The sequence below is a fragment of the Trichomycterus rosablanca genome, chromosome 17 (assembly GCF_030014385.1).
Source record: "Trichomycterus rosablanca isolate fTriRos1 chromosome 17, fTriRos1.hap1, whole genome shotgun sequence".
NCBI lineage: Eukaryota > Metazoa > Chordata > Actinopteri > Siluriformes > Trichomycteridae > Trichomycterus > Trichomycterus rosablanca.
Genome location: NC_086004.1, coordinates 2,186,598 through 2,212,500, shown reverse-complemented (window position 1 = coordinate 2,212,500; position 25,903 = coordinate 2,186,598). Strand labels below are relative to the sequence as shown.

Sequence of the window (25,903 nt, the reverse complement as noted above, 5' to 3'; positions counted from 1 at the left end):
ATTTATTCAATCATTTAATTTATAAGCGTAATTGAATGAAAAATCAGTCAAATCTGTGATTAACCAGTAATTGTGAGGCACTTGAACGCTATACGAATGAAAAACAAACGGTGGGATTTTCTCCTAGTGTTAGGTGCTGGTGTGCCAGGTTGGAGCGGCCTGATCCACATCTAGTGTAGATAATAGCAGAGATGGGGGGGGGACACAGCGACTTCAGACTCGACTCGGACTCGTTTCAAATGACTCGGACTCGACTCGTGACTCACAAAAAAATGACTCGTAAACAGCAAGAATCTATAGTGTCAGCATGAGTTAACATTAGTTACCTGTGACAATTATATATAAATATATATATATAACCCACAACACACACAATGTGTAAATGTTCCAGCCAGCTTCCGGTGTAGTGATGAAGCGTCGCTCCCTACTCCCTACACAGGCTGAAGTTCACTTCATTTGAACATTTTCGTTACCTTTGGATCGGAATCTCACTTAACATGGTGGAATACCCTACGTAGTGCACTTCACAGGAACAACCGGGGTGAATGGAACGCTCCTACAGAATCGGTGCTAATGTTTGTAAGAAGCGCTTTCTGAACCAATCAGAGCGTCTGATTGTAATTGTTAGTAAGAAATGCTGTTATTTGCATTTATTCAGTTTGCGTCACACAGATGACGTGGTAATGAAACGCTCGATCGGCTTTCTAACGACTTCCTGTTTTACTTCACGACCAGGAAAAGTTTGGAGGTTTTTAATTATAAGCACATTTACAAAATAACGGATTCTGTTCCTAATGGGACGCACGCTTATAAATGTAATAGCATCTGGAAGAACAGAAGCTAAGGTAAGCAGCGGTTATGATCGTTTTTGCTGTGTTTTGGATTTTGGCCGCTGTGCCGTGATTTATCGAGCGCTTTTGTTCTGTAATGAAAACAAAACGTATCAGTTGAAGCTTTTAACTGGAACCTTCTTTTTACAGAAATTACATTCATTTACACAATGAGGAGGAAAGTAAAGACACGAAGTAAAACGGCTAAATACACTCGCTAATCTGTTGTTGTTTTTATCTGAACTTACAGATTATTTATTTATTTCTGCGCTACATTTATAATATATGTTTTGTGTTTATTATATTGACTCATGACTCGACTCGGACTCTAGCCCAAAGACTCGTGACTTGACTCGGACTCTAGCCTAAAGACTCGTGACTCGACTCGGACTCTAGCCTAAAGACTCGTGACTCGACTCGGACTCTAGCCCAAAGACTCGTGACTCGACTCGGACTCTAGCCCAAAGACTCGTGACTCGACTCGGACTCTAGCCCAAAGACTCGTGACTCGACTCGGACTCGTGACTCGACTCGGACTCTAGCCCAAAGACTCGTGACTCGACTCGGACTCTAGCCCAAAGACTCGTGACTCGACTCGGACTCTAGCCCAAAGACTCGTGACTCGACTCGGACTCTAGCCCAAAGACTCGTGACTCGACTCGGACTCTAGCCCAAAGACTCGTGACTCGACTCGGACTCTAGCCCAAAGACTCGTGACTTGACTCGGACTCTAGCCCAAAGACTCGTGACTCGACTCGGACTCTAGCTCTGGACAATAGCGTAGATAACTCGGTCTGTACGTTTTCTATAACGTATTTTAGGTTTATTCCTGACGCTGGTATAGATTTTGCTCCGTATTTTGGTTCCGAAGCACTCGAAATAGAAACCTCTCACCGATGACGCCAGTCTCATTTAGAGCACCGAGACACGTGCGGTGTGGTATTTGGGACACAGCCGAACAGAGAAACAGGCTCTTAGGCTCCTACAGACGAGCGCCGACGCTCAGAGACTGATGTTCGCTCTACATTAGCATGCAGCTCCTCGGCTCTTCTTATAAACACACTCTCTCGCGCACACACACACACACTTTGAAATGAGATGAATTGAGGGTATAATGAGTGTGTGTGCTCATCCATATTGCGGCGCTGGAGCGTAAGCGAGTGCCTTCATTTTATCAGAGCCGACGCGTGAAGTGGAACTGTGTGTGTGTGTGTGTGTGTGTGTGTGTGTGTGTGTGTGTGTGTGTGTGTGTGTGTGTGTGTGTGTGGATTAGAAAGCGAGCTTCACACACACTTCTATGTCGGAGTCTTAAGTGATTTAGCCAGTATTAGCGAGAGGATGGGCGGTGAAAAGGCCTCGCTAACACACTCGAACCGTCGATCTAAAAACTCTCGACTACAGTCGCTAAACTATAGCGAGCACCGCACCAGTGGACACCTGACCAGGAGCTCCTTGGACATCTAATTCCAAAACTATCTTCCTTATGAGGAGTTCCCCTAAAGTAAAACAAAGGCATGGCGCGTTTGATGGGACGGAGTGGGACTGCTTTATCCTGGTCAGGGTTGCGGCGGGGGTCTGGCTTCCCTGGAATCACTGAGCGCAGTGCACGCCAATCCATCGCATGGTCTCAACCACCCACCCTCAGACACAGCCGATCGTGTCTGTATGTAGACGCCCAACCGGCCGACAGCACTGCTTGGGATTCGAACCCTGGACCCTAGCAGTAGTGGGTTTGCAGGGGGACAGTCATGCTGAAACCGGAACTTTTCCAAACTGTCTGCACGTGGTAGCAATGGGCGTGGCTGAAATACCAGAATTTAGAAGGCGTGTCCACATACTTTTGCCCATATAAAGTATAATCACTTAAACAGATTTAGGATCTGATGTCTGATCTGTTCATTGACCACTGTTTTTTTTTTTATTCGTTTAATGGGCGTAGTCCTCGGTGGTGTATCCCCGATGATGATGCCCGCGATACCCGAACCACGAATGAATAAACGACCCCGAACTAAAGTTTCTCCTCAAATAAATGTTCATTTTAACACTGCCCGACCTGCGAGTGCTTAAGCGCTCCAGTGTGAGACGTTTGAGGTACGAACCCTGTCGAAGGGAATGCTGTACTTCTTCAGGATGGAGGGAGAGATCAGGGTCATCTTGTGGCGAAGGAAAGCGTCGCAGCCCTGAGAGGAGCCGGGGAAAAATCCTGCACAGAAACACAAATAAAAACGTTCAAATCACAACTATTTCATTCAATAATTTACATTTTTATTTAATTTTATACAGTCAAGTTGTATTTAATTAGTGTTTCTTTCTGTTTTAATGACTGCTGGCACTCGCGCTTTTGATTGAGGGGGACTGAGGGGGTTTTACACTCCCCTTCCGACACACGAACAGCCAAGCGATCGCTTCTTTTCACCCGGCAGGGACGGGGTCTCACAGATTACAGTGTTATGTGCGGGCAGCCGCGCACCGCCGTTCATGATCAGTGGAAATAACATAACAACATAATAACACAATCATTTATAAATAAACTATATTTTGAGGGGAGAAAGTGAGGAACGGAGAGTACGAGTGTTACTAAGAGGGTGATGGTACATGGGTACTGTAATTGTGGGCAGAGGTTAGCACTTAGTGCACTTCCTGTGAGGGTCAGTGCGGGTGGAGTGTGTCAAATCATCCGAAATATTCTTCCTCTCATCATCATCATCATCATCTTCTCCCATTACACACACACACACACACACACACACACACATATATACAACATGCACACACGTACACACACAGCATACACACAAGTACACACACAACATGTACACAAGTACACACACAGTACACACACAACATGTACACACACAGCATGTACACAAGTACACACACAGCAAGTACACACACAGCAAGTACACACACAGCATGTACACAAGTACACACACAGCATGTACACAAGTACACACACAGCATGTACACAAGTACACACACAGCATGTACACAAGTACACACACAGCATGTACACACACAGCATGTACACAAGTACACACACAGCATGTACACAAGTACACACACAGCATGTACACAAGTACACACACAGCATGTACACACACAGCATGTACACAAGTACACACACAGCATGTACACAAGTACACACACAGCATGTACACAAGTACACACACAGCAAGTACACAAGTACACACACAGCAAGTACACACAGCATGTACACAAGTACACACACAGCAAGTACACAAGTACACACACAGCAAGTACACACACAGCATGTACACAAGTACACACACAGCATGTACACAAGTACACACACAGCAAGTACACAAGTACACACACAGCAAGTACACACACAGCAAGTACACAAGTACACACAGCATGTACACAAGTACACACACAGCATGTACACAAGTACACACACAGCATGTACACAAGTACACACACAGCATGTACACAAGTACACACACAGCAAGTACACAAGTACACACACAGCAAGTACACACAGCATGTACACAAGTACACACACAGCATGTACACAAGTACACACACAGCATGTACACACACAGCAAGTACACAAGTACACACACAGCAAGTACACACACAGCATGTACACACACAGCATGTACACAAGTACACACACAGCATGTACACAAGTACACACACAGCAAGTACACAAGTACACACACAGCAAGTACACACAGCATGTACACAAGTACACACACAGCATGTACACAAGTACACACACAGCATGTACACAAGTACACACACAGCAAGTACACAAGTACACACACAGCAAGTACACACACAGCATGTACACAAGTACACACACAGCATGTACACAAGTACACACACAGCAAGTACACAAGTACACACACAGCAAGTACACAAGTACACACAGCATGTACACACACAGCATGTACACAAGTACACACACAACATGTACACACACAGCATGTACACAAGTACACACACAGCATGTACACAAGTACACACACAGCATGTACACAAGTACACACACAGCAAGTACACACACAGCATGTACACAAGTACACACACAGCAAGTACACAAGTACACACACAGCAAGTACACACACAGCAAGTACACAAGTACACACAGCATGTACACAAGTACACACACAGCATGTACACAAGTACACACACAGCATGTACACAAGTACACACACAGCATGTACACACACAGCATGTACACAAGTACACACACAGCATGTACACAAGTACACACACAGCATGTACACAAGTACACACACAGCATGTACACAAGTACACACACAGCATGTACACAAGTACACACACAGCAAGTACACAAGTACACACACAGCAAGTACACACACAGCATGTACACACACAGCATGTACACAAGTACACACACAGCATGTACACAAGTACACACACAGCATGTACACAAGTACACACACAGCAAGTACACAAGTACACACACAGCAAGTACACACAGCATGTACACAAGTACACACACAGCATGTACACAAGTACACACACAGCATGTACACAAGTACACACACAGCAAGTACACAAGTACACACACAGCAAGTACACACACAGCATGTACACAAGTACACACACAGCATGTACACAAGTACACACACAGCATGTACACAAGTACACACACAGCAAGTACACAAGTACACACACAGCAAGTACACAAGTACACACACAGCATGTACACACACAGCATTTACACAAGTACACACACAGCATGTACACAAGTACACACACAGCATGTACACAAGTACACACACAGCAAGTACACAAGTACACACACAGCAAGTACACAAGTACACACACAACAAGTACACACACAGCATGTACACAAGTACACACACAGCATGTACACAAGTACACACACAGCAAGTACACAAGTACACACACAGCAAGTACACAAGTACACACACAGCATGTACACACACAGCATGTACACAAGTACACACACAGCATGTACACAAGTACACACACAGCATGTACACAAGTACACACACAGCAAGTACACAAGTACACACACAGCAAGTACACAAGTACACACACAACATGTACACACACAGCATGTACACAAGTACACACACAGCATGTACACAAGTACACACACAGCAAGTACACAAGTACACACACAGCAAGTACACACACAGCATGTACACAAGTACACACACAGCATGTACACAAGTACACACACAGCAAGTACACAAGTACACACACAGCAAGTACACAAGTACACACACAGCATGTACACACACAGCATGTACACAAGTACACACACAACATGTACACACACAGCATGTACACAAGTACACACACAGCAAGTACACAAGTACACACACAGCATGTACACAAGTACACACACAGCATGTACACAAGTACACACACAGCAAGTACACACACAGCATGTACACAAGTACACACACAGCAAGTACACAAGTACACACACAGCAAGTACACAAGTACACACAGCATGTACACAAGTACACACACAGCATGTACACAAGTACACACACAGCATGTACACAAGTACACACACAGCATGTACACACGTACACACACAGCATGTACACAAGTACACACACAGCAAGTACACAAGTACACACACAGCATGTACACAAGTACACACACAGCAAGTACACACACAGCAAGTACACAAGTACACACACAGCATGTACACAAGTACACACACAGCATGTACACACACAGCATGTACACAAGTACACACACAGCATGTACACAAGTACACACACAGCATGTACACACACAGCATGTACACAAGTACACACACAGCAAGTACACAAGTACACACACAGCATGTACACAAGTACACACACAGCATGTACACAAGTACACACACAGCAAGTACACACACAGCAAGTACACAAGTACACACACAGCATGTACACAAGTACACACACAGCATGTACACAAGTACACACACAGCATGTACACACGTACACACACAGCATGTACACAAGTACACACACAGCATGTACACACACAGCATGTACACAAGTACACACACAGCATGTACACAAGTACACACACAGCATGTACACAAGTACACACACAGCATGTACACACGTACACACACAGCATGTACACAAGTACACACAGCATGTACACACGTACACACACAGCATGTACACAAGTACACACACAGCATGTACACAAGTACACACACAGCAAGTACACAAGTACACACACAGCAAGTACACAAGTACACACACAGCAAGTACACACGTACACACACAGCATGTACACACAGCATGTACACAAGTACACACACAGCAAGTACACAAGTACACACACAGCATGTACACAAGTACACACACAGCATGTACACAAGTACACACACAGCAAGTACACACACAGCAAGTACACAAGTACACACACAGCATGTACACAAGTACACACACAGCATGTACACAAGTACACACACAGCATGTACACACGTACACACACAGCATGTACACAAGTACACACACAGCATGTACACACACAGCATGTACACAAGTACACACACAGCATGTACACACGTACACACACAGCATGTACACAAGTACACACACAGCATGTACACACGTACACACACAGCATGTACACAAGTACACACAGCATGTACACACGTACACACACAGCATGTACACAAGTACACACACAGCATGTACACAAGTACACACACAGCATGTACACAAGTACACACAGCATGTACACACGTACACACACAGCATGTACACACGTACACACACAGCATGTACACAAGTACACACACAGCATGTACACAAGTACACACACAGCATGTACACAAGTACACACACAGCATGTACACACGTACACACACAGCATGTACACACGTACACACACAGCATGTACACAAGTACACACAGCATGTACACACGTACACACACAGCATGTACACAAGTACACACACAGCATGTACACAAGTACACACACAACACACCGACAAAACATGTACAAAACACACAATGTGCACAACAGACACACACAATACACTTAACACCGAAGAAAGAAGCGGTCGAGGGGAGGAACTGGGGAGGAACTGGGGACAGTGTTTCTTTATACCTATATAAACTTAAAAATCCAAAAAATAAACACTGAAATAATACAAGAAAACTAAACCTTTTTGGGGGGGCAACATATTTAAAACAAAAAGCCCTACTGAGTTATTTCTCTCTGCCGTGACTCTGGGTTACGAAGCCACTCCAGGTGAGGAGAGAGCTCGACTCGAGGCGCCTACTGTTCCACATTAGGATGCAGCTGGTGTGCCGGAACGTTCCCCCGAGGAACATTAACCTAAAGCGGGGTATTAGGTAAAAAAGAGGAGCAAAGCAGACGAGTGTGTGGCCTGACTGGATAATGCAGGAGAGCCTGGAACTGAAGAGGAAACGTTGATGTGAAGCACTGCGGCCGCACTAATGCCTTTAACTCCGTGGAGGAGGCGAGGGAGCGCCGGGCGTGTTCGACACTATATATACACACGTATCGTTAGCTACCCTGTCCAGGGATATGCGCCACTATAGGTCACACTAACTAACTAACCAATGCTATTTCTCTCTGGATGATGGTAATAAAGTACAAAATGATCTCAGCTAGAGCTAGAGATGTCGTTATCATAAACTATTGTGCACCATCACATCCGGCTTTAAGCAAGAAATAAGCTCCCGTTCTCGGCTAGATAGCAACTGACGAGGCAACCAATAGAGCAGTGCTGATAGAAATTGTTGTTTATTAGTGTACAGCCCTCAGGTGTACATGAGGAACATACTCGAGGAACGCTGGCTGCCTAAACAGTATGAGGTTCAATGTGTTCCTCATTACTGCTGTAACAGCGGCCTCAGCTGGCTGGTCGAGAGCGTGTGACTCTTCGTACCCGATACGGCTCTCCGTGTAAGCCAGTTTCTGGGAGATAAAAAGATCGGACTGGCGTCTACACACACGTCAGAGGGAGTGGTGTGTTAGGTATGACCCTGGTCTGCAGCAGTAGAGGAGAGGAAACTGGGTAATTGGATACGACTAGACATAACATGCAGCGTTTCTATTCACGGTGGGAGGACTGGTTCGTTACCTTTAGCGAGTCGTTCCAGCCTCTTGCCGTGTTCGGGAGGAATGGCGTACCTGCAGAGACAAAAACAGGAAGACTCATCAAACGTCAACATCAAAAGACGAGTCTGAAATAAAGAATCATCAATCGTTAACATCAAGAGAAAATAATCTGAAATAAAGACTCAACCATCAACATCAAAAGAAGAGTCTAAAATAAAGACTCAACCATCATCAAAAGAAGAGTCTGAAATAAAGACTCAACCATCAACATCAAAAGAAGAGTCTGAAATAAAGACTCAACCATCAACATCAAAAGAAGAGTCTAAAATAAAGACTCAACCATCATCAAAAGAAGAGTCTGAAATAAAGACTCAACCATCAACATCAAAAGAAGAGTCTGAAATAAAGACTCAACCATCAACATCAAAAGAAGAGTCTAAAATAAAGACTCAACCATCATCAAAAGAGTCTGAAATAAAGACTGAACCATCAACATCAAAAGAAGAGTCTGAAGTAAAGACTCATCAAACGTCAACCTCAAAAGAAGAGTCTGAAATAAAGAATCAACCGTCAACATAAAAAAAAAAGTCTGAAATAAAGAATCAACTGTCAACATCAAAAGAAGAGTCTAAAATAAAGACTCATCAAACGTCAACATCAAAAGACGAGTCTGAAATAAAGAATCATCAATCGTTAACATCAAGAGAAAATAATCTGAAATAAAGACTCATCATCCCTCAACATCAAAAGAGTCTAAAATAAAGACTCAACCATCAACATCAAAAGAAGAGTCTAAAATAAAGACTCAACCATCAACATCAAAAGAAGAGTCTAAAATAAAGACTCAACCATCAACATCAAAAGAAGAGTCTAAAATAAAGACTCAACCATCAACATCAAAAGAAGAGTCTAAAATAAAGACTCATCAAACGTCAACATCAAAAGACGAGTCTGAAATAAAGAATCATCAATCGTTAACATCAAGAGAAAATAATCTGAAATAAAGACTCATCATCCCTCAACATCAAAAGAGTCTAAAATAAAGACTCAACCATCAACATCAAAAGAAGAGTCTAAAATAAAGACTCAACCATCAACATCAAAAGAAGAGTCTAAAATAAAGACTCAACCATCAACATCAAAAGAAGAGTCTAAAATAAAGACTCAACCATCAACATCAAAAGAAGAGTCTAAAATAAAGACTCAACCATCAACATCAAAAGAAGAGTCTGAAATAAAGAATCAACCGTCAACATAAAAAAAAAGTCTGAAATAAAGACTCATTAATTGTCATAATCAAAAGAAAATAATCTGAAGAAAGAACTGCACCAGCTTTATCACCACCACCATCATCATCATCATCATGGTGTTTTATCCAACCCCTCAAATAAAAACACCTCGGCTCTTGGTCTGCTACCACTGGAAATCTGTGACTCAGTTTCATCACCTCCACCGGACGCTTCTGAGGTGGTATCGATGGTGTAAATCAGAGCGGAGGACTTTCAGACGTGTTTCTCTTCTAGTTCCACACCGATTCACATCCACAGTCTCGCCGTTCTCAGCAAACCCATTTCCTACCAGCCACCGTCCATCTGGGTACGAATCAACTATGAGCTGGAGCTTCTTTCTCTCGGTACAGCACCTTGATCAGCCAGCAGCTGTAGCCAAGTGGTTAAGATACTGGACCAGTAATTAGAAGGTTGCTGGTTCAAGCCCCACCACTGCCAGGTTGCCACTGTTGGGCCCTTGAGCTTCAATTGCTTAGATTGTATGCTGTCAGAGTACTGTAACTCACTTTGGATAAACGCGTCTGCTAAATGCTGACAATGTAAACATAAATGTAAACGTAAAAGAGTCAAGTAACCTTGAACTGAGATCAAAATCGATCCACATGCTGGCTGAATTCGCTAAGAGGCAAAAGCCATAACAGCACCAATAGTGGAGGAGGGGATTATGCCCGTGTCCGTTCCGATAGTGGACATTTACACTTTTGGCATTTTGCAGACGCCATTATGCAAAGCGACTTACAATACTGTGACAGCTTATTGTCTAAGCAATTGAGAATTAAGGGCCTTGCTCAAGGGCCCAACAGTGGCAACCTGGGGGTGGTGGGGCTTGAACCGGTGTCATTTTGATTACTAGTCCAGTACCTTAACCGGTAGGCTACACCTGCCCAAGTTAGCATGGACAGGAGTAAGTATGGGCATCATTGGCATTATATACACACACCCGTGTGTGTGTGTGTGTGTGTGTGTGTTTATTTAATTTTTCTTCTATTTTTATTACCCTATCCCACATTTTATCCTCAGTTTTCTCTTTTTCTCTTTCTCGCAAGACTCCCAACACACACTTTCACTAGAACAACCACTAACTTCCTCCTCTGGCATCAATGAGTCTTGGACGCCCAACAATCTGTCCATGGGTCGTAGTTTGTGGCTCGTCACTTTTCGGAGCTCTGTCGGTGGGTACTCGCCCCCCGCTGTTCCGGAAATGCTTCAACCCAGTCGCCCGACCATTCCTTTTTAAAGTCTTTATGCTGATCAGATCCGAGCACTCGAAAGTATGGGGAACTACTTCCAGACCAACGTTAAATAGATCCCTGAGCTTCCCACGCACCATTGTTCCTAGGGGTGGTCCTAGTGTTTTGGCTCATCGAGGTATATGATAAAACCTTGACAAGAAAACACTGGCACCATCCGGCGGATCTGACTGATCTCCTAACAAACAAGCACAGTTTTAAGTAACGGAAAGAAAAAAACCTCCCGCTTCCTAAAATAAAACGATTCCTGAGCCGGAGTGCGGCTAATCAGGCGCGTCGTTTCCGACGTTCGGCCGCTCTCTGCCGTCGTATTTATTACTGCAATTATTACCTGGAGTTCAGAGAGGGTTTAGCCCTCCCGAGAGGCTTTCGTTACAGAAGCGAAGCCTTGCGGTTCGCACTCCAGCACCGTGACGCGCGGGGAACGAGAACGAGGGGCGAGGATACGCGCGCCGGGTTTCATACGGGAACACAGTGGACTCTAGTGGTGGCAGCGCAGGATGCATGCACACTGCAGGATAGAATCAGGACAGCATGTTCATTTATCCATTCATTCACACTAACTAAATCAGCCTGATCAGGGCTGCGGTGGGTCAGGAACGGTCGGTTAACTCAAGGAAGTGATATTTATGTATTAATTTGTTTTGGTTGTAACGCCATGTTTAACACATATGGGTCATTTAAAGGCAAAATGGGTATTATGTTCCTGTCTATTTATTTTGTCTTGTTACCTCCTTGTTTCTACACTCACTGTCCATTTTATCAGCTCCACTTACCATATAGAAGCACTTTGTAGTTCTACAATTACTGACTGTAGTCCATCTGTTTCTCACCCTGTTCTTCAATGGTCAGGACCCCCACAGGACCACCACAGAGCAGGTATTATTTAGGTGGTGGATCATACATGGTGGTGGTGTGTTAGTGTGTCTTGTGCTGGTATGAGTGGATCAGACACAGCAGCGCTGCTGGAGTTTTTAAACACCTCACTGTCACTGCTGGACTGAGAATAATCCACCAACCAAAAATATCCAGCCAACAGCGCCCCGTGGGCAGCGTCCCGTGACCACTGATGAAGGTCTAGAAGACGACCGACTCAAACAGCAGCAATAGATGAGCGACCGTCTCCGACTTTACATCTACAAGGTGGACCAAACAACGTTTGCGGCGCCCATCCAGCGGGCATAATTGGCAGTGCCTGTAGGGAGGGATGACCGGACTATGTGGGTGGGGTCTTCAAACGCTGCGTAAGGACCCTGATTGGAGGATAGAGAGGCGCATGGGAGGAAAAGGGTTCAGTTAAGGGCTGCACGCGGGTCGGAGGAGGCGTGAGCAGCAATATACCCACCTCGACTGCAAACTGACTACACTAAACCGGGAGAAAAAAAGCAAACCCCAGTCACCAGCGATGAACTTCACTGTCTCACTGATGTACGGAAAAGCTTCAACATTCTGAATACATCTTTATTTTTACTTACTAGCGTATGAAATCTACATTCTGAACGCTGAACCGGTTCTGCTCAGCGCTTCCGTTCATCTGTTCCTCGCTGCTCCGCATTAAACAACACGTAGGGCTTGTTAACATGAAACTTAAAGGTGTGTCTACTATTCTGATCCGCCGCTTTAAGCTTGTCGATTATCGATTATCGCTTCGGAGAAATTAGCACCCATAGGTCTAATATGATATGCGGTCGGAGTGTCCTTAGCGCAAGATGACGTCTGTCAGACGTACCTGCTCTCTAAAACCTCTGTGTTTCCGGAGAGGAACAAGAAATCAGCCACAGGCCGTCATTACTTTCACATAATACACACACGAGCTCACACGCTGCTGGAAATAATTGCTGTGAGTGAGTAAGTGTGTGTGTGTGTCTTGACGAATCTAACAGCACATGTTGAACGGTGGGTGGTGGTGGTGGTGGGGGGTCGGATCTGACCTTGATGGCCGCAGTGTCGGAGAGGAATGAAGTTAATTTCACAGTGGCTGAACAGAAAGGCTCGACAAACAAGCGGCACCCGGCTTAACGTCCCGTAATTACCGGAAAAGTGAAAAGCGCGGCGTTTCGGAGACGCGAGCCATCAGTCGCACCGCGGACGCTAGGATGAGCGTCTGGAGGAAGATACTCGCTCTTCGACATGAGAGCGGAACTTATCTCTAGGCTCGGGGAGCGTAATTTAGAAAGAGTGAAACTGTAAAAGCTTAAAAAGCTTCTCATTTCACTTCCGCCGAGTGCTTAATCCTGGTCAGGGTCGTGGCGGGTCCACGTACGTGTACGTCGTCAGCATTAGGCAGACGCCTTCATCCAAAGCGGCTTACGAGCGCGACCGTAAACACCGAGAGCAGTTGAGGTCTAATGGCTTTGCTCAGGGGCCGAACAGTGGTAAGCTGGCAGATGCGGGCTTGAACTAGCAACCTTCCGATTACTAGTCCTAGAAAAAACACAGAGCGTAGAGCAGTTACACTCCGGACTGGGTGCGACACAGCGATCATGTCTGTGTAGACGCCTGGCTGGCCGATAACACAGGGGCCGAACGCAGGGCCACACCTTTACAGAGTGTTCGAACTCGCCGGGATGGATCTCAGACGAGCTACCGACCCGGACGGGCGTCCACACAAAAAACAACTGGACGTGTTTGAGGGAGGGAGGGTCGGACGGGGTCTCCTCTAGCTGCCGTCGTGATACGTGCGTTGGCGCAGGAACTATTCGCAAAATTATGAAGTGTGTCCGTGGGAATTTGTGCCTGGATAGACACAGAGCTCAGTTTGCACACGGGCTCATAATTAATCCATCGAGAGCTCGTCGTGTTTGAAATTATTTACACTTTACTGATTACAAAGTGCAAAAGGTTTAGATGAAATAATGATGCAAACTAGTCACCCAACATCTGGCCAAACAGCAGCAGTTTACTGAACTTCTGGTGCGACTGTGTAAACTGTCGCGGTGCACCAGCGCCCCCTAGTGACCAGAGCTCAGTTTGACATCATTCATGCCCAGCACTCGAATTTGAGCTGCAGATTTAGTTTTATTTCTATTAATGAGCAGAAAAATGGCTCGCAGATTCAGCCGGCGTATGAGTTTATTTATTTATGTGGATTTTAATGGCATGTTTAACACATATGTGTCATTTTATAGCAAACTATGTATTTTGGGGTCGTTTTTTTTTTTTTTTTTTTATTGCTATGACCGATGTAGATTAAAACTGTTTGGACTGATTTATGTTTTAAATGTCGATCTCACAAAGGCACTTTCATGCATTCTTTTTGAACCTGTGATAAAATCTAAACTTTTGGGGAAAAGGTGCATATATTGTAGCTGTACAAGAAATTATTAATATATAATTGGTTACAATAGGTACAAGTGGTTAAGGTACTGGACTAGTAATCAAAAGGTCGCTGGTTTAAGTCTCACTACTGCCAGGTTGCCACTGTTGGAACCCTGAGCCAGGCCCTTAATTCTCAATTGCTTAGATCAGCCTCTCTCAATCGGGGTGCCGTCAAAAATAGTCTGACGTTACTGATATTATGAAATAAATTGAAAATACAAAAAAAAAAGTCAACTTATCATGAAAATGTCGACATTTAGCCGCCTCAAACATCAAAATTTGTCTCACACGCCCCTTTCCCCATGCAACAACGTCAACGCGGGGGTCAGACCAGGGGCTCCGTGTCTGCCTCTAATCCATCCCTGCCAGAATAGGGCGATTGTGTGCATCATCCCAGACTCAGGTTTCCCATTAAAAGTAAGTCACGTTTACCCCTCCCCTCCCTCCCACCCTCCTTAAATGACACCTTATGACACCCTAGACTGGTGTGACTTGAGACTTTGCATACTTTTAAAGGGTGCCGTGACTGAAAAAAGGTTGAGAAACACTGGCTTAGATAATATACCGTCACTGTAATGTAAGTCGGTCTGGATAAAAGCGTCAGCTAAATGCTAAATGCTGAAAATGTAAACGTAAATTCACATTGTGCCCTGAATTAAACCTGCTTCATGGCCAGTTAGAAGCCACATTCGACCACAATGCTAGACAGGTATTCACCCTGCTGGTCTTTATTGCAAAAAAGTGTATTTTACTTGTTTGGTCTACACCTCGGGTCCCATCGCTAAACTTGTGGCTCTCTCAAATAGCGTCTTTTCTTCCTCTTGAGAAGTTAGAACTGAGAAGTTAACCCTTGACCTACATCAGAGGACTGAGAAGTTCTGGCAAATATGGTTTCCTCTTCAAAATTATATTGGAATTTTACTCACGCCTCACAGCAAGAAGGTCCTGGGTTCGATCCCCAGGCGGGGCGAGGAGTTTGCATGTGCGTGGGTTTCCTCCGGGGGCTCCGGTTTCCTCCCACAGTCCAAAAACACGAAGTCAGGTTATTTGGAGACACCGAATTGCCCTACAGGTGAATGTGTGTGTGTGTGTGTGTGTGTGTGTCTGCCCTGCAATGGACTGGCGCTTCGTCCAGGGTGTTACCGTGTGCCTTGCGCCCATTGAAAAGCTGGGATAGGCTCCAGCACCCCCCCTGATTGGATAAGCGGTTAAGAAAGTGAGTGAGTGAGTGAGATGTATAAGTTTTAACACCCCTGGTCTAATTTAATGTGATGTATATAAAACATTATGGTCTGGCGTCCTGTCTCCTAGTGATTCCAGGGAAGCCAGACTCTCAGCGACCCTGACCAGGACAAAGCAACGATAAAACCAGGCGTACCAGGACTTGGGCTGCCCGAAGTGCAGGTAGTTGATGCTGTAGAGGTCCATGTCCTCCGTGTGCCAGGCGAACGTGGTCTTCCACATGCCAAAGTAGAGGTAGGGGGTGTTCACGCCCTCGATCACAATCCCGCACTCCTGCTCCACCATGTCCAGCAGAGTGTTCAGATGGCCGATGTTCCACTCCGTCACGTCCTGCCCACACACACACACACACACACACACACACACACACACACACTTTAACTCTAGACCGTATATTAGCACGAGCTCAGAGACGTTCAAGTGCTAATTACAGACTTCGCTGAGCGTTCGTTTAGAGGAGCGTCTCTGTTTTGTACAGAGTAATTACCTTTATTATTTTTCGTCGATATAAAGCAGCGTCATAATTCGCCTCAAGGTCGCGTCTAATGCAGAACGCGTTCATCTGCTAAGCTAATTAGCCAGCTAATTCATTAGGAATAAACACATCTCATTAATAGCATTAGCGTTAAGTGGAGATGCTTCAGTGACTCGGTGGGCAGAGCCGCCAGCCGAGGAACCGTCGTGGTTCTAACTTAAGTGCCCGTTAAAGGAGCCGTCTGGTCGTTAAGAAATATAACAGATGCACTCGAGTGATGTTTCCTTATAGCTTTGAGCTGGAGCTACAACAACGGAAGCTAACGGCTACCAGCACTGATTTCTGTTCCCATAAAATCCCTCGAAATGCATCAAAACACAGAAATAAAAATACATTCTTCCGAGACCGATTTTATGCTATTAAATAAATGGTGAAGGGTTTGGGGAAGGCCCCATTTACATACACGGCATTTAGCAGAAGCTTTTATCTGAAGCGACTTGCGCCGAGTACAATTCGAGCAATTCAGGTCAAGTCGTGTTACTAGTCCAGTACCTTAACCACTGTACATGTGCTTTATTAATCACCCCTCATAAACAGAGGCTAATGAACCATCTACTGGTCAGGCATTTCAGCCTCTCCACTGACCGGATCGTAGAGAGACCCGCTGATATCGGCACCGTAGATGGGAGACACGAACGTCAGATTCTTCCAGTATTTTCTCTCCAGGTCGTCGAAGTCCTTATGCTGAGGGGTGCAGTAGCTGCAGACAGAGAGAAGACAGAAATATATTTACGTTTACATTTTTAGCATTTAGGAGACGCTAAGTCTAAGCATTTGAGGGTTAAGGGCCCAACAGCAGCAACCTGGCAGTGGTGAGGCTTGAACCAGCGACCTTTTGATTACTAGTCCAGTACCCTAACCACTAGGCTACATAACATATGTTATTATTATTATTGTTTTTTATATAATTACTCTTTACAATATAATTTGTTACTCAATTTGTTTATTACTATTATAACTACTTTGATAATTTCTCTTGTATTAATATTATTATTGATATTATTATTTATATCATTTTATTATTAATATTATCATTTAAAATTTATTGTTATTTATAGTCACTATTTATAATATTACTATTTATATTATTTTATTACTAATATTATTATAATTATTTATATTAATATTTTTTATATTCATATTGTTACTATTATTATAATTTATCTTGTATTAATATTGATTATATTATTATTTATATTATTTTTAATTATTATTATTTAGATTGATTACAGTATTACTTTTATTATTTATATTATTACTTATACTATTATTTTATTCTTATTATTTATATGGTTTTTTTTATTATTTATATTATTACTTACATTATTTATATTATTATTTCTTATTATTATTTATGTTATTATTTGTTATTATTTATATTATTATTTACATTTTTATTTATATTATTATTATTTCTTATTATTATTTCTTATTATTATTTATGTTATTATTATTTATATTATTATTATTTCTTATTATTATTTATGTTATTATTATTTATATTATTGTTTATATTATTATTATTTATATTATTATTATTTATATTATTATTATTTCCTATTATTTCTTATTATTATTTATGTTATTGTTATTTATATTATTATTTATATTATTATTATTTATATTATTATTTATATTATTGTTTTTATTATTATTATTATTTATATTATTATTTATATTATTATGATTTATGTTATTGTTATTTATATTATTGTTTATATTATTATTATTTATATTATTATTATTTATATTATTATTTATATTATTGTTTTTATTATTATTATTATTTATATTATTATTTATATTATTATGATTTATGTTATTGTTATTTATATTATTGTTTATATTATTATTATTTATATTATTATTTATATTATTATTTTTATTATTTATATTATTATTACATGCTCCCAGGTGGTATCCCAACTCCATGCAAATTCTACCCATCCATTTCTCTGTCCGTCCTCTTCCTCATTTACCTCCAGCTCTACCAAGTATAACTGACAGGGCGCCAATCCATCACAGGGCTTCAGCCACTGTATCCCCTTCTCAGACACAGACAATAACGTCTGTCTAGACGCCCAGCCATCTATATTGTCTAAGCAACTGAAGTTTAAGGGCCTTGCTCAAGGGCCCAACAGTGGCAACCAGTCAGTGCTGGGGCTTGAACCAGCGACCTTTTGATTACTAACCAATACAAAACGACGATCCCTGCTCACACGATTCCAGATTCGTCCTCCGAAGCGGCCCGAAGCAGAACTCACATGACAGCGACACGTCTCTCATTTGCCAGCCAAACCAGATCCAAACCACACTGAGGTTATTTACTTATAGAGTGTGTGAGGCTGCACCCCACCCACACCTCCCTCAGGTCATACACAAACAAATAAAGGCACCAGGTTCCCTCACGACATGCCTTCATTAGAGCTCAGGAGGGTAAATACACTATAAGGACAAAAAAAGTATTGGGACACCCATTTAAATGTTTGAATTTATGTGTTTCAGCCACAGGTGACTACAGGTGTAATAAATTATTCATATAAATTAAATTATGTGCCACCATCGCCAGACTGTCACTGTCTGGCCCTTGAGCATGACCCTTAACCCTCAGTTGCTTAGACAGTATACTGTTGCAGTAGTGCATCATTAGTACCCAGAGACGCAAATCATCAAAGTCATCTTTTGACTAAATGGGCACAAAGGCGTCCGAATACTTTCGCCCACTCAGCGTACGAGGTGGAAGACTCCTACCGTTTGCTGTTGGCCAGTTTGCGGTACTCTCCGACGGTCATGGACTTCTTCTGAATGTTGTACTGGGTGAAAAGACCAGACTGGCCGGTGACCACCTGCATGATGGGTGCGGGGATGACCATTTCCTCGATGGTCTCGTACGAACGCCTGGGCTTCCACTCTTTAGGAGGAATCACCTGCAAAGAGAGGCAGATCGTGAGGTCCAGTGGCACTGCGTGACCAAGACCATCAGGGTCTTACTGGGATTTGTTAGGGAGTAGGTGACCGGTGGCCTGTCAAAGGAACCTGGATTAATGACGGTCTGCTTGCTAAAATAGGGTCAAAGTTCAGCACGATCGAACTGTGTACTCAGCGGCGAGCGGTAAAAGCCGAGAGGATGATAAACCCTGGACACATCGCTGAACTTTCTATTGTGGCTTGGAAACTGGAACCAGTCGGTCATCGCTCAGATCTTCTCAGAGCTCTCGAGTTCCAATCCCAGCTCTGCTATCAACCGTCCGGGCGCCTACACAGACACACGATTGGCTGTGAATCTATAAGGGGCGGGACGATGCCTGAACAGGGATTCCTCACAACTGCTGCACTTACGACCTCTGCTGGCTGATCGATGGTGCTGCACAGAGACAGGAGATAATGAGGATCAGTGAACGACTCTGTGCGCGATACGGATCTCCATATGAACCCGCCAGGGGCAGGTGAAAAGAAGCGGTCGGTACTGTACACGTGTCGGAGGGGGCGTGTGTTAGTTACGATCCTCAGTCAGACGGAGGTCTGCAGCCCCCCCCCCCCCCCCCATCATGACGCCAGCTCTACGTTACCTTGGCTAGCCCTGCGCGGTGAGCTCCCTGCGCTTCCATGTACGCGATGTACTTCGCGAAATCGCTGAACTCCTCCATCGTGGGTCTGAAGGTCATGATCTTAAAGACGGAGTTCGCGTCCCGGGGTGGGGCGGGAGCGTGTTCGGGTCCCTCGGGGTGGGTCGGGTGCGGCGCCGGATCGGCGTCCGCGGGAGGAGCTGGACCCTCCTCTGGGGCTGGAGTCCAGTCCATGGCTTCGTCTGGGGGGTTCTCCGCCGACATGGTCGCAGGTCAGCTGATGCTGGGGAAAGAAAGAAAGAAGGACACGAGACGGAACACAGGGGATTAATCCTGGTCAGGGTCACACCTCGGACAGGTTGCCAGTTCACACACATTCACACTTGGGGAAAATTTTATACCTCCGACTAGTCTGAATGCACGTCTTTGGAGCTGTGGGAGGAAACCCTACATAGACACATGGAGAACATGCAAACTCCTCACAGGAAAGACCCTGGACGCCCAGCCTTGGGTATCAAACCCAGGTTCTTCTTACTGAGAGGCGACAGCGCTGCACACGGCACCACTATAATACTGATTATTGCACGGATTCTGCCCAACCAAACCTGTTTTCGGATCTTCTATAACCGCCACCAGTATAAATGGGTTTTTATACTGGTGGCGATTTATTTAATGTGTATAATACATGAATACAAGTCAGGAGATCTCAATTAAAAAAACGTCTGTAAGAGATTTGAGATCAACATGTTGGACAGTGCTGTCAACAAGCCTCCTCAAAACACCAACTGATGGTTGCCAGGTCTTTTGGAAGAACCATTTTGCCCCCCAGTACAGTTCCAGTTCCTAATTCCAGATAAATTTGTATTTATTAGGATTTTAACGTCACGTTTTACACACTCTGGTTACATTCATGACACCCATAATTCATCAGTTCACGTCCTTATTGTCAAACACAGTCAGGGACGATTTAGTATCTCCAGTTCACCTCACTTGGACGCCTTCGGACTGTGGGAGGAAACCGGAGCTCCCGGAGGAAACCCACACGGACACGGGGAGAACATGCAAACTCCACGCAGAAAGACTTGGATCGCTCCACCTGGGAATCGAACCCAGGACCTTCTTGCTGTAAGGCGAGAGTGCTACCCACCGAGCCACTGTGCCGATAAAGATGCTCTGAAGCCGCTCTGACGTCTCGTAATGGAACAGCTTAACATTTATTACTAAGCCCGATCCTTCGTTTTACGTCAGCGGTCAAGCAGGTGTCGTAAACGGAGAGTCCAACAGCGAAATGTAACGTCTGCAGTGCGAGCGTTTCACGAGGCGGTGGGAGCAGAGCTGCGTTCATTACTGTAGAATTTTACTGTTTATACGGTGTGTGAGTCGAGGATCACTCCGGTTTACAAAACAATAACTTTTAATCCCAGTATGAAAACTTCAGGGACCATAACATACAGCTTTTACCAGTTTACGTGTTACAAGACTGAACGACATCTCAGTATTAAGCCCTCTGATTGGCTTAGTTACAACACGCATACAAGTACGGTGGCTCATAAGAAACAAACCAGATATCATTTAACCAAACGATCTACCAATCTGATACAGCACCTATAAAATAAACACTCAGCCGAATACAGCGAGTTTATTATTATGTGATGAGAAGAGGAACCGGCTGTCCACTAACACGGCAGAGACGCTGATTTTCCTCAAAAAGAACCTTCACTTCATTCTGAGTGTTCTAGTGTTACTACTACAATGCTGCACTAAGTTTGTTTACTTTTATTTTGTAAAAATAAAAGAACATTAAGCAATAGTTTGGATGCAGGTAATGTTTTTCCTACAGCACTGCAGAGCTATTCAGTTGTTAAACATTTACACTGGATTAATTTGAATAACTGTAATGTACCTGAAGTGTGCACTGTGTGAACAGTATTATCCAGTTCTTATCTAGACAATATCTAGAATATACAAGTATCGGTTTGAGGGCCGCTCAGGTGGCGCAGTGGTAAAGTACGCTAGTGCACCAGAGTTGGGTTTCTAGAAACATCGTATCGAAACTCAGCTCTACCTTTCCGACTGGGTTGGGCGGCAGTATGAACAACGTTTGGCTGTTGTTCATGGGTTTAGCGGGTAGAGTCGGAGCATAGGTTCTCATAACTGGTGCAACTGCGGCCCCTGCTGGTTGACTGATGGCGCCTGCACAGGGCTGAGGAATAACATTGAGGGGAGTGTGACCCTCCGTGCGCAGTGTCTCTCGGTGTATGAACTCGGCTCGTGCGGGTGTAAAATGCAAGTCTGTACCGATTGCGTGCCGGAGGGGGCGCAATTCGGTTGAGTGGCGTCCTCAGTCGGCGACAAGGGGTTGAACCAGTATAGAGGACATAATCAGGGTAATTGGATATGACTAGAATGGGGATAAAAATTGGGGGAAAAAAGTGGGAAAAAATAGATAATAAAAAAAAAAAAAAAAAAAGTATCGGTTTGAGACTCGGTATCGGATCGGGATCAAAATTAAAGATCGGGATCGGGAACAAAAAAACGTGATCGGGACATCCCTAGTTCCTGGAGCACAAAAACTGCATGTTGTAGTAAAAAAACACAAAACTTCTATTAACAACAACAGAAAAAGTCTGAACGTCCACATATCTTTTCTTCATGTGGTTTGTTAAAGGCCACATTTGCATTACTGCATGATTCCGCAGCAGTACAGTTGATACAAGGAAAAAAATTAACCACGAACTATAAATGGTGCCGTCTGAGCACGACGGACATCTCTATTATCCATGTAGTGCGTGTACGGTACAGATCTATTGACCTTCACAGACAAGCAAAGCGCTAATCCCGCCATCCACAGCAAAGGTCACACGGCAGAACTGCACAGATTCTGAACATGTCCAAACATTCCAGCATAGAAATGCATTTTAATTCATTCTGGCCGCCGGCTTCATTCCAGTCAGGGTCCCAATGGGTCACACTGGACGCAGCGAACGTCGAAGAACATACCAAAGGCCTCACAGAGAGCGACTGGAGTTAGAAACTGTACCTAGGTCCTTAGAACCCGTATTGCTGCGCAGCATCCATTATTCTGGTCGCACTCAGGTGCCGCTCAGGAAGACTGAACACGAGGGCGATTTAAAACAGCCAATCCACCTGCAGACGCAGGTTTCTGGAAGGTGGGATGAGACCGGAATACTCAGATAAGAGCAGCTGATAAGAAGTTAAAAAAGTTTCACAAGCACATAAATAATAAATAGTTTTATAAACGATTTATTAAGATCTTTGAGCTTTTATTGCATTTTATATTTGCTAGTTATACTTAAGTCTGGCCAGCTGTAGCCTAGTGGTTAAGATACTAGGCCAGTGACCAGAAGGTCGCTGGTTCAAGCCCCACCACTGCCAGGTTGTCACTGTTGGGCCCCTGAGCAAGGCCCTTAACCCTCAATTGCTCAGGCTGTATACTGTAATTGTAATGTAAGTCGCTTTGGATAAAGGCGTCTACTAAATGCTGAAAATGTAAATGTAAAGGATGTTGGAGAAATGAGACTAAATGTTCTTGCCAGCTTGTTTATTTGTTTATTTATTTATTAGGATTTTACTGTGATGTTTTACACCATTCATGACTGGACAGGTAGTCACAGGTTACCCATGATTCATCAGTCCAAGTTCAACGTCGGACACAGTAGTCACGGCCAATTTTGTACCTCCAGTTCACCTCACTTAAATGTCTTCGTACTGTGGGAGGAAACCCACACGGACACAGGGAGAACATGCTAACTTCATACAGAAAGGCATCCCAGGACCGAACCGTGGACCTTCTTGCCGTGAGGCGACAGTGCTACCCACCGAGCCGTCGTGCCGCCCTCAAATCAGAATGCGTAGGTTCATAGGAAGGATATTTCAGGACGGACTGTCTAATATTTAATAACAAATAAAATATAAAATAACTGCACTGGATTTAATGCTAATCTTAAGAACTCACAAGTTTAAAAGTCAAGATCAGGGAGAAAACTTTTGATGACTTAGAACAGACGCACTTTTTATAACCGGGCTGTGAAATGACACACAGACACTTGAGTTTGACGCCTGTGATCTAAAGAGTCTATTTTTTCCTACATTAGAAGAATAGAATGCCTTTATTTGTCATATATACATAGACAGGTGTACCCCTGGAGCACCCCTGGAGCACAGAGGGTTAAGGGTCTTGCTCAAGAGCCCAATTGTGGCTGCATGGCAGAGCCGGGATTCGAACTCTCAACCTTTCAGTCCATGGACCAAAGCTCTACCCACGAGGAGCAAATTCCTTCAAGCCGAATTCGAACCAGCGAGTGAAGGATGCTCTACCAACTGAGCTATCGAAGGGAAGAAGGTGAATCTACTCAGTAAAAACAAGTAAGAAAGTAAACATAAGCATATACTGCTGCATTTAGATATCAAACGCTCATAATTCTGATCAAACATGTTTTACAAGCCCAGGTTATGGATACTGGAACATGTTTTTAATTATTATAGGGGAACTGATATTAACTGATGGTTTGTACAGCTGTGGGAACTGGAATATGGAACACGTGCATAACACACACATCACCTAAAACTGCCTACGCTCTATTCGTGGCTCATCTTTTGTCCTTTGAGAGGCCTGAATTAGAGAACATGCCAACTCCACACAGAAAGGACCTGTGGATCCTGTGATCGAACGCAGGACCTTGTTGCTGTGAGGCGACAGTGCTACCCACCGAGCCGCCGTGCCGCCCTGAGCCTGAATTATTCATTATTATATCAAACTGTGTTAAAAGTGATGTGTGTAGTGAACACGTGGTAAATGCCAAAGTGCCGAGCATAACCGTGTGAAACTCAATCTGACACCCTGATCTGAAGGGAGGGTCGTTGCTTCTGTTACACAAGCTGATTAAAAATGTTTAAAGCAATAATGCTGATCTAATAAAAACTCTTCATACTTATATAAGGACAGGTGTAGCCTAGTGGTTGAGGTACTGGACTAGTAACCGAAAGGTGGCTGGTTGAAGCCCCACCACTGCCAGGTTGCCACTGTTGGGCCCTTGAGCAAGGCTCTTAACCTTCAAAAGCTTCAAAAGACAGTGTACTATCACAGTAGTGTAAGTTGCTTTGGATGAAAGCGTGTGCTAAATGCTGGAAATGTAAATGTAATGTAAATATTGTGCTTTATTTAAAATCCAGGGTCACTGATTAGAAAACAACTTCTAGATTTCAGCAGGTTAAGAAAACGAATCCGAGTCTAAGCCCACTGATTTGTGTGTATTCATTTGTCAGGTTTTAAGCTCATTATTTGTTTAAACTAATGCAAATTTATAGGAACATGGTCGAATGAACATACTTCCTATTTCACGATCGTGATCATTGTCATTTCGGCTCTATACAAGTACATATTGAAACGAAACAACGTTCCACCAGGACCAGGACAGTGCAAGACAATATAATATACACAGTGCAGCTAAGAACAGTACAATAAATACAATCTACTGAGAAATTACAGGAGACCCGACTAGAGACACGTGTAGTGATGAGTAAGGTGCAAAAAATGCAATATTGTGCAAAGATGCAGGTAATACCGTCACTGAGTAGTTGTATGTGTTGGAGTCCAGGGAACAAGACTGTGTCGGTTGTGTGTATGAGTGTACGATCCCCCACCTGGGGATCGAACCCAGGACCTTCTTGCTGTGAGGCGACAGTGCTACCCACCGTGCCGCCCCCATTATCTGTATAAACGAATGCAAATACACCGATCAGCCATAACATTAAAACCACCTCCATGTCCATGTTA

At 43.8% G+C, this 25,903-nt stretch overlaps 1 protein-coding gene across 1 annotated transcript in view; it reads right to left on the bottom strand.

Annotated features, from left to right (window-relative positions):
• The window catches only part of kdm4b (lysine (K)-specific demethylase 4B), a 58,492-nt gene that overhangs the window by 31,365 nt on the left and 1,224 nt on the right, over positions 1-25,903 (bottom strand). Inside the window, exons 2-7 of the mRNA XM_063012374.1 lie at positions 20,110-20,389; positions 19,292-19,467; positions 17,126-17,240; positions 16,142-16,335; positions 8,929-8,978; positions 2,930-3,033 (exon numbers count right to left, since the gene is read on the bottom strand). Of these exons, the coding sequence (XP_062868444.1) occupies positions 2,930-3,033; positions 8,929-8,978; positions 16,142-16,335; positions 17,126-17,240; positions 19,292-19,467; positions 20,110-20,370 (900 nt within the window). The 5' untranslated portion in view covers positions 20,371-20,389. The remainder of the gene's footprint in view (positions 1-2,929; positions 3,034-8,928; positions 8,979-16,141; positions 16,336-17,125; positions 17,241-19,291; positions 19,468-20,109; positions 20,390-25,903) is intronic.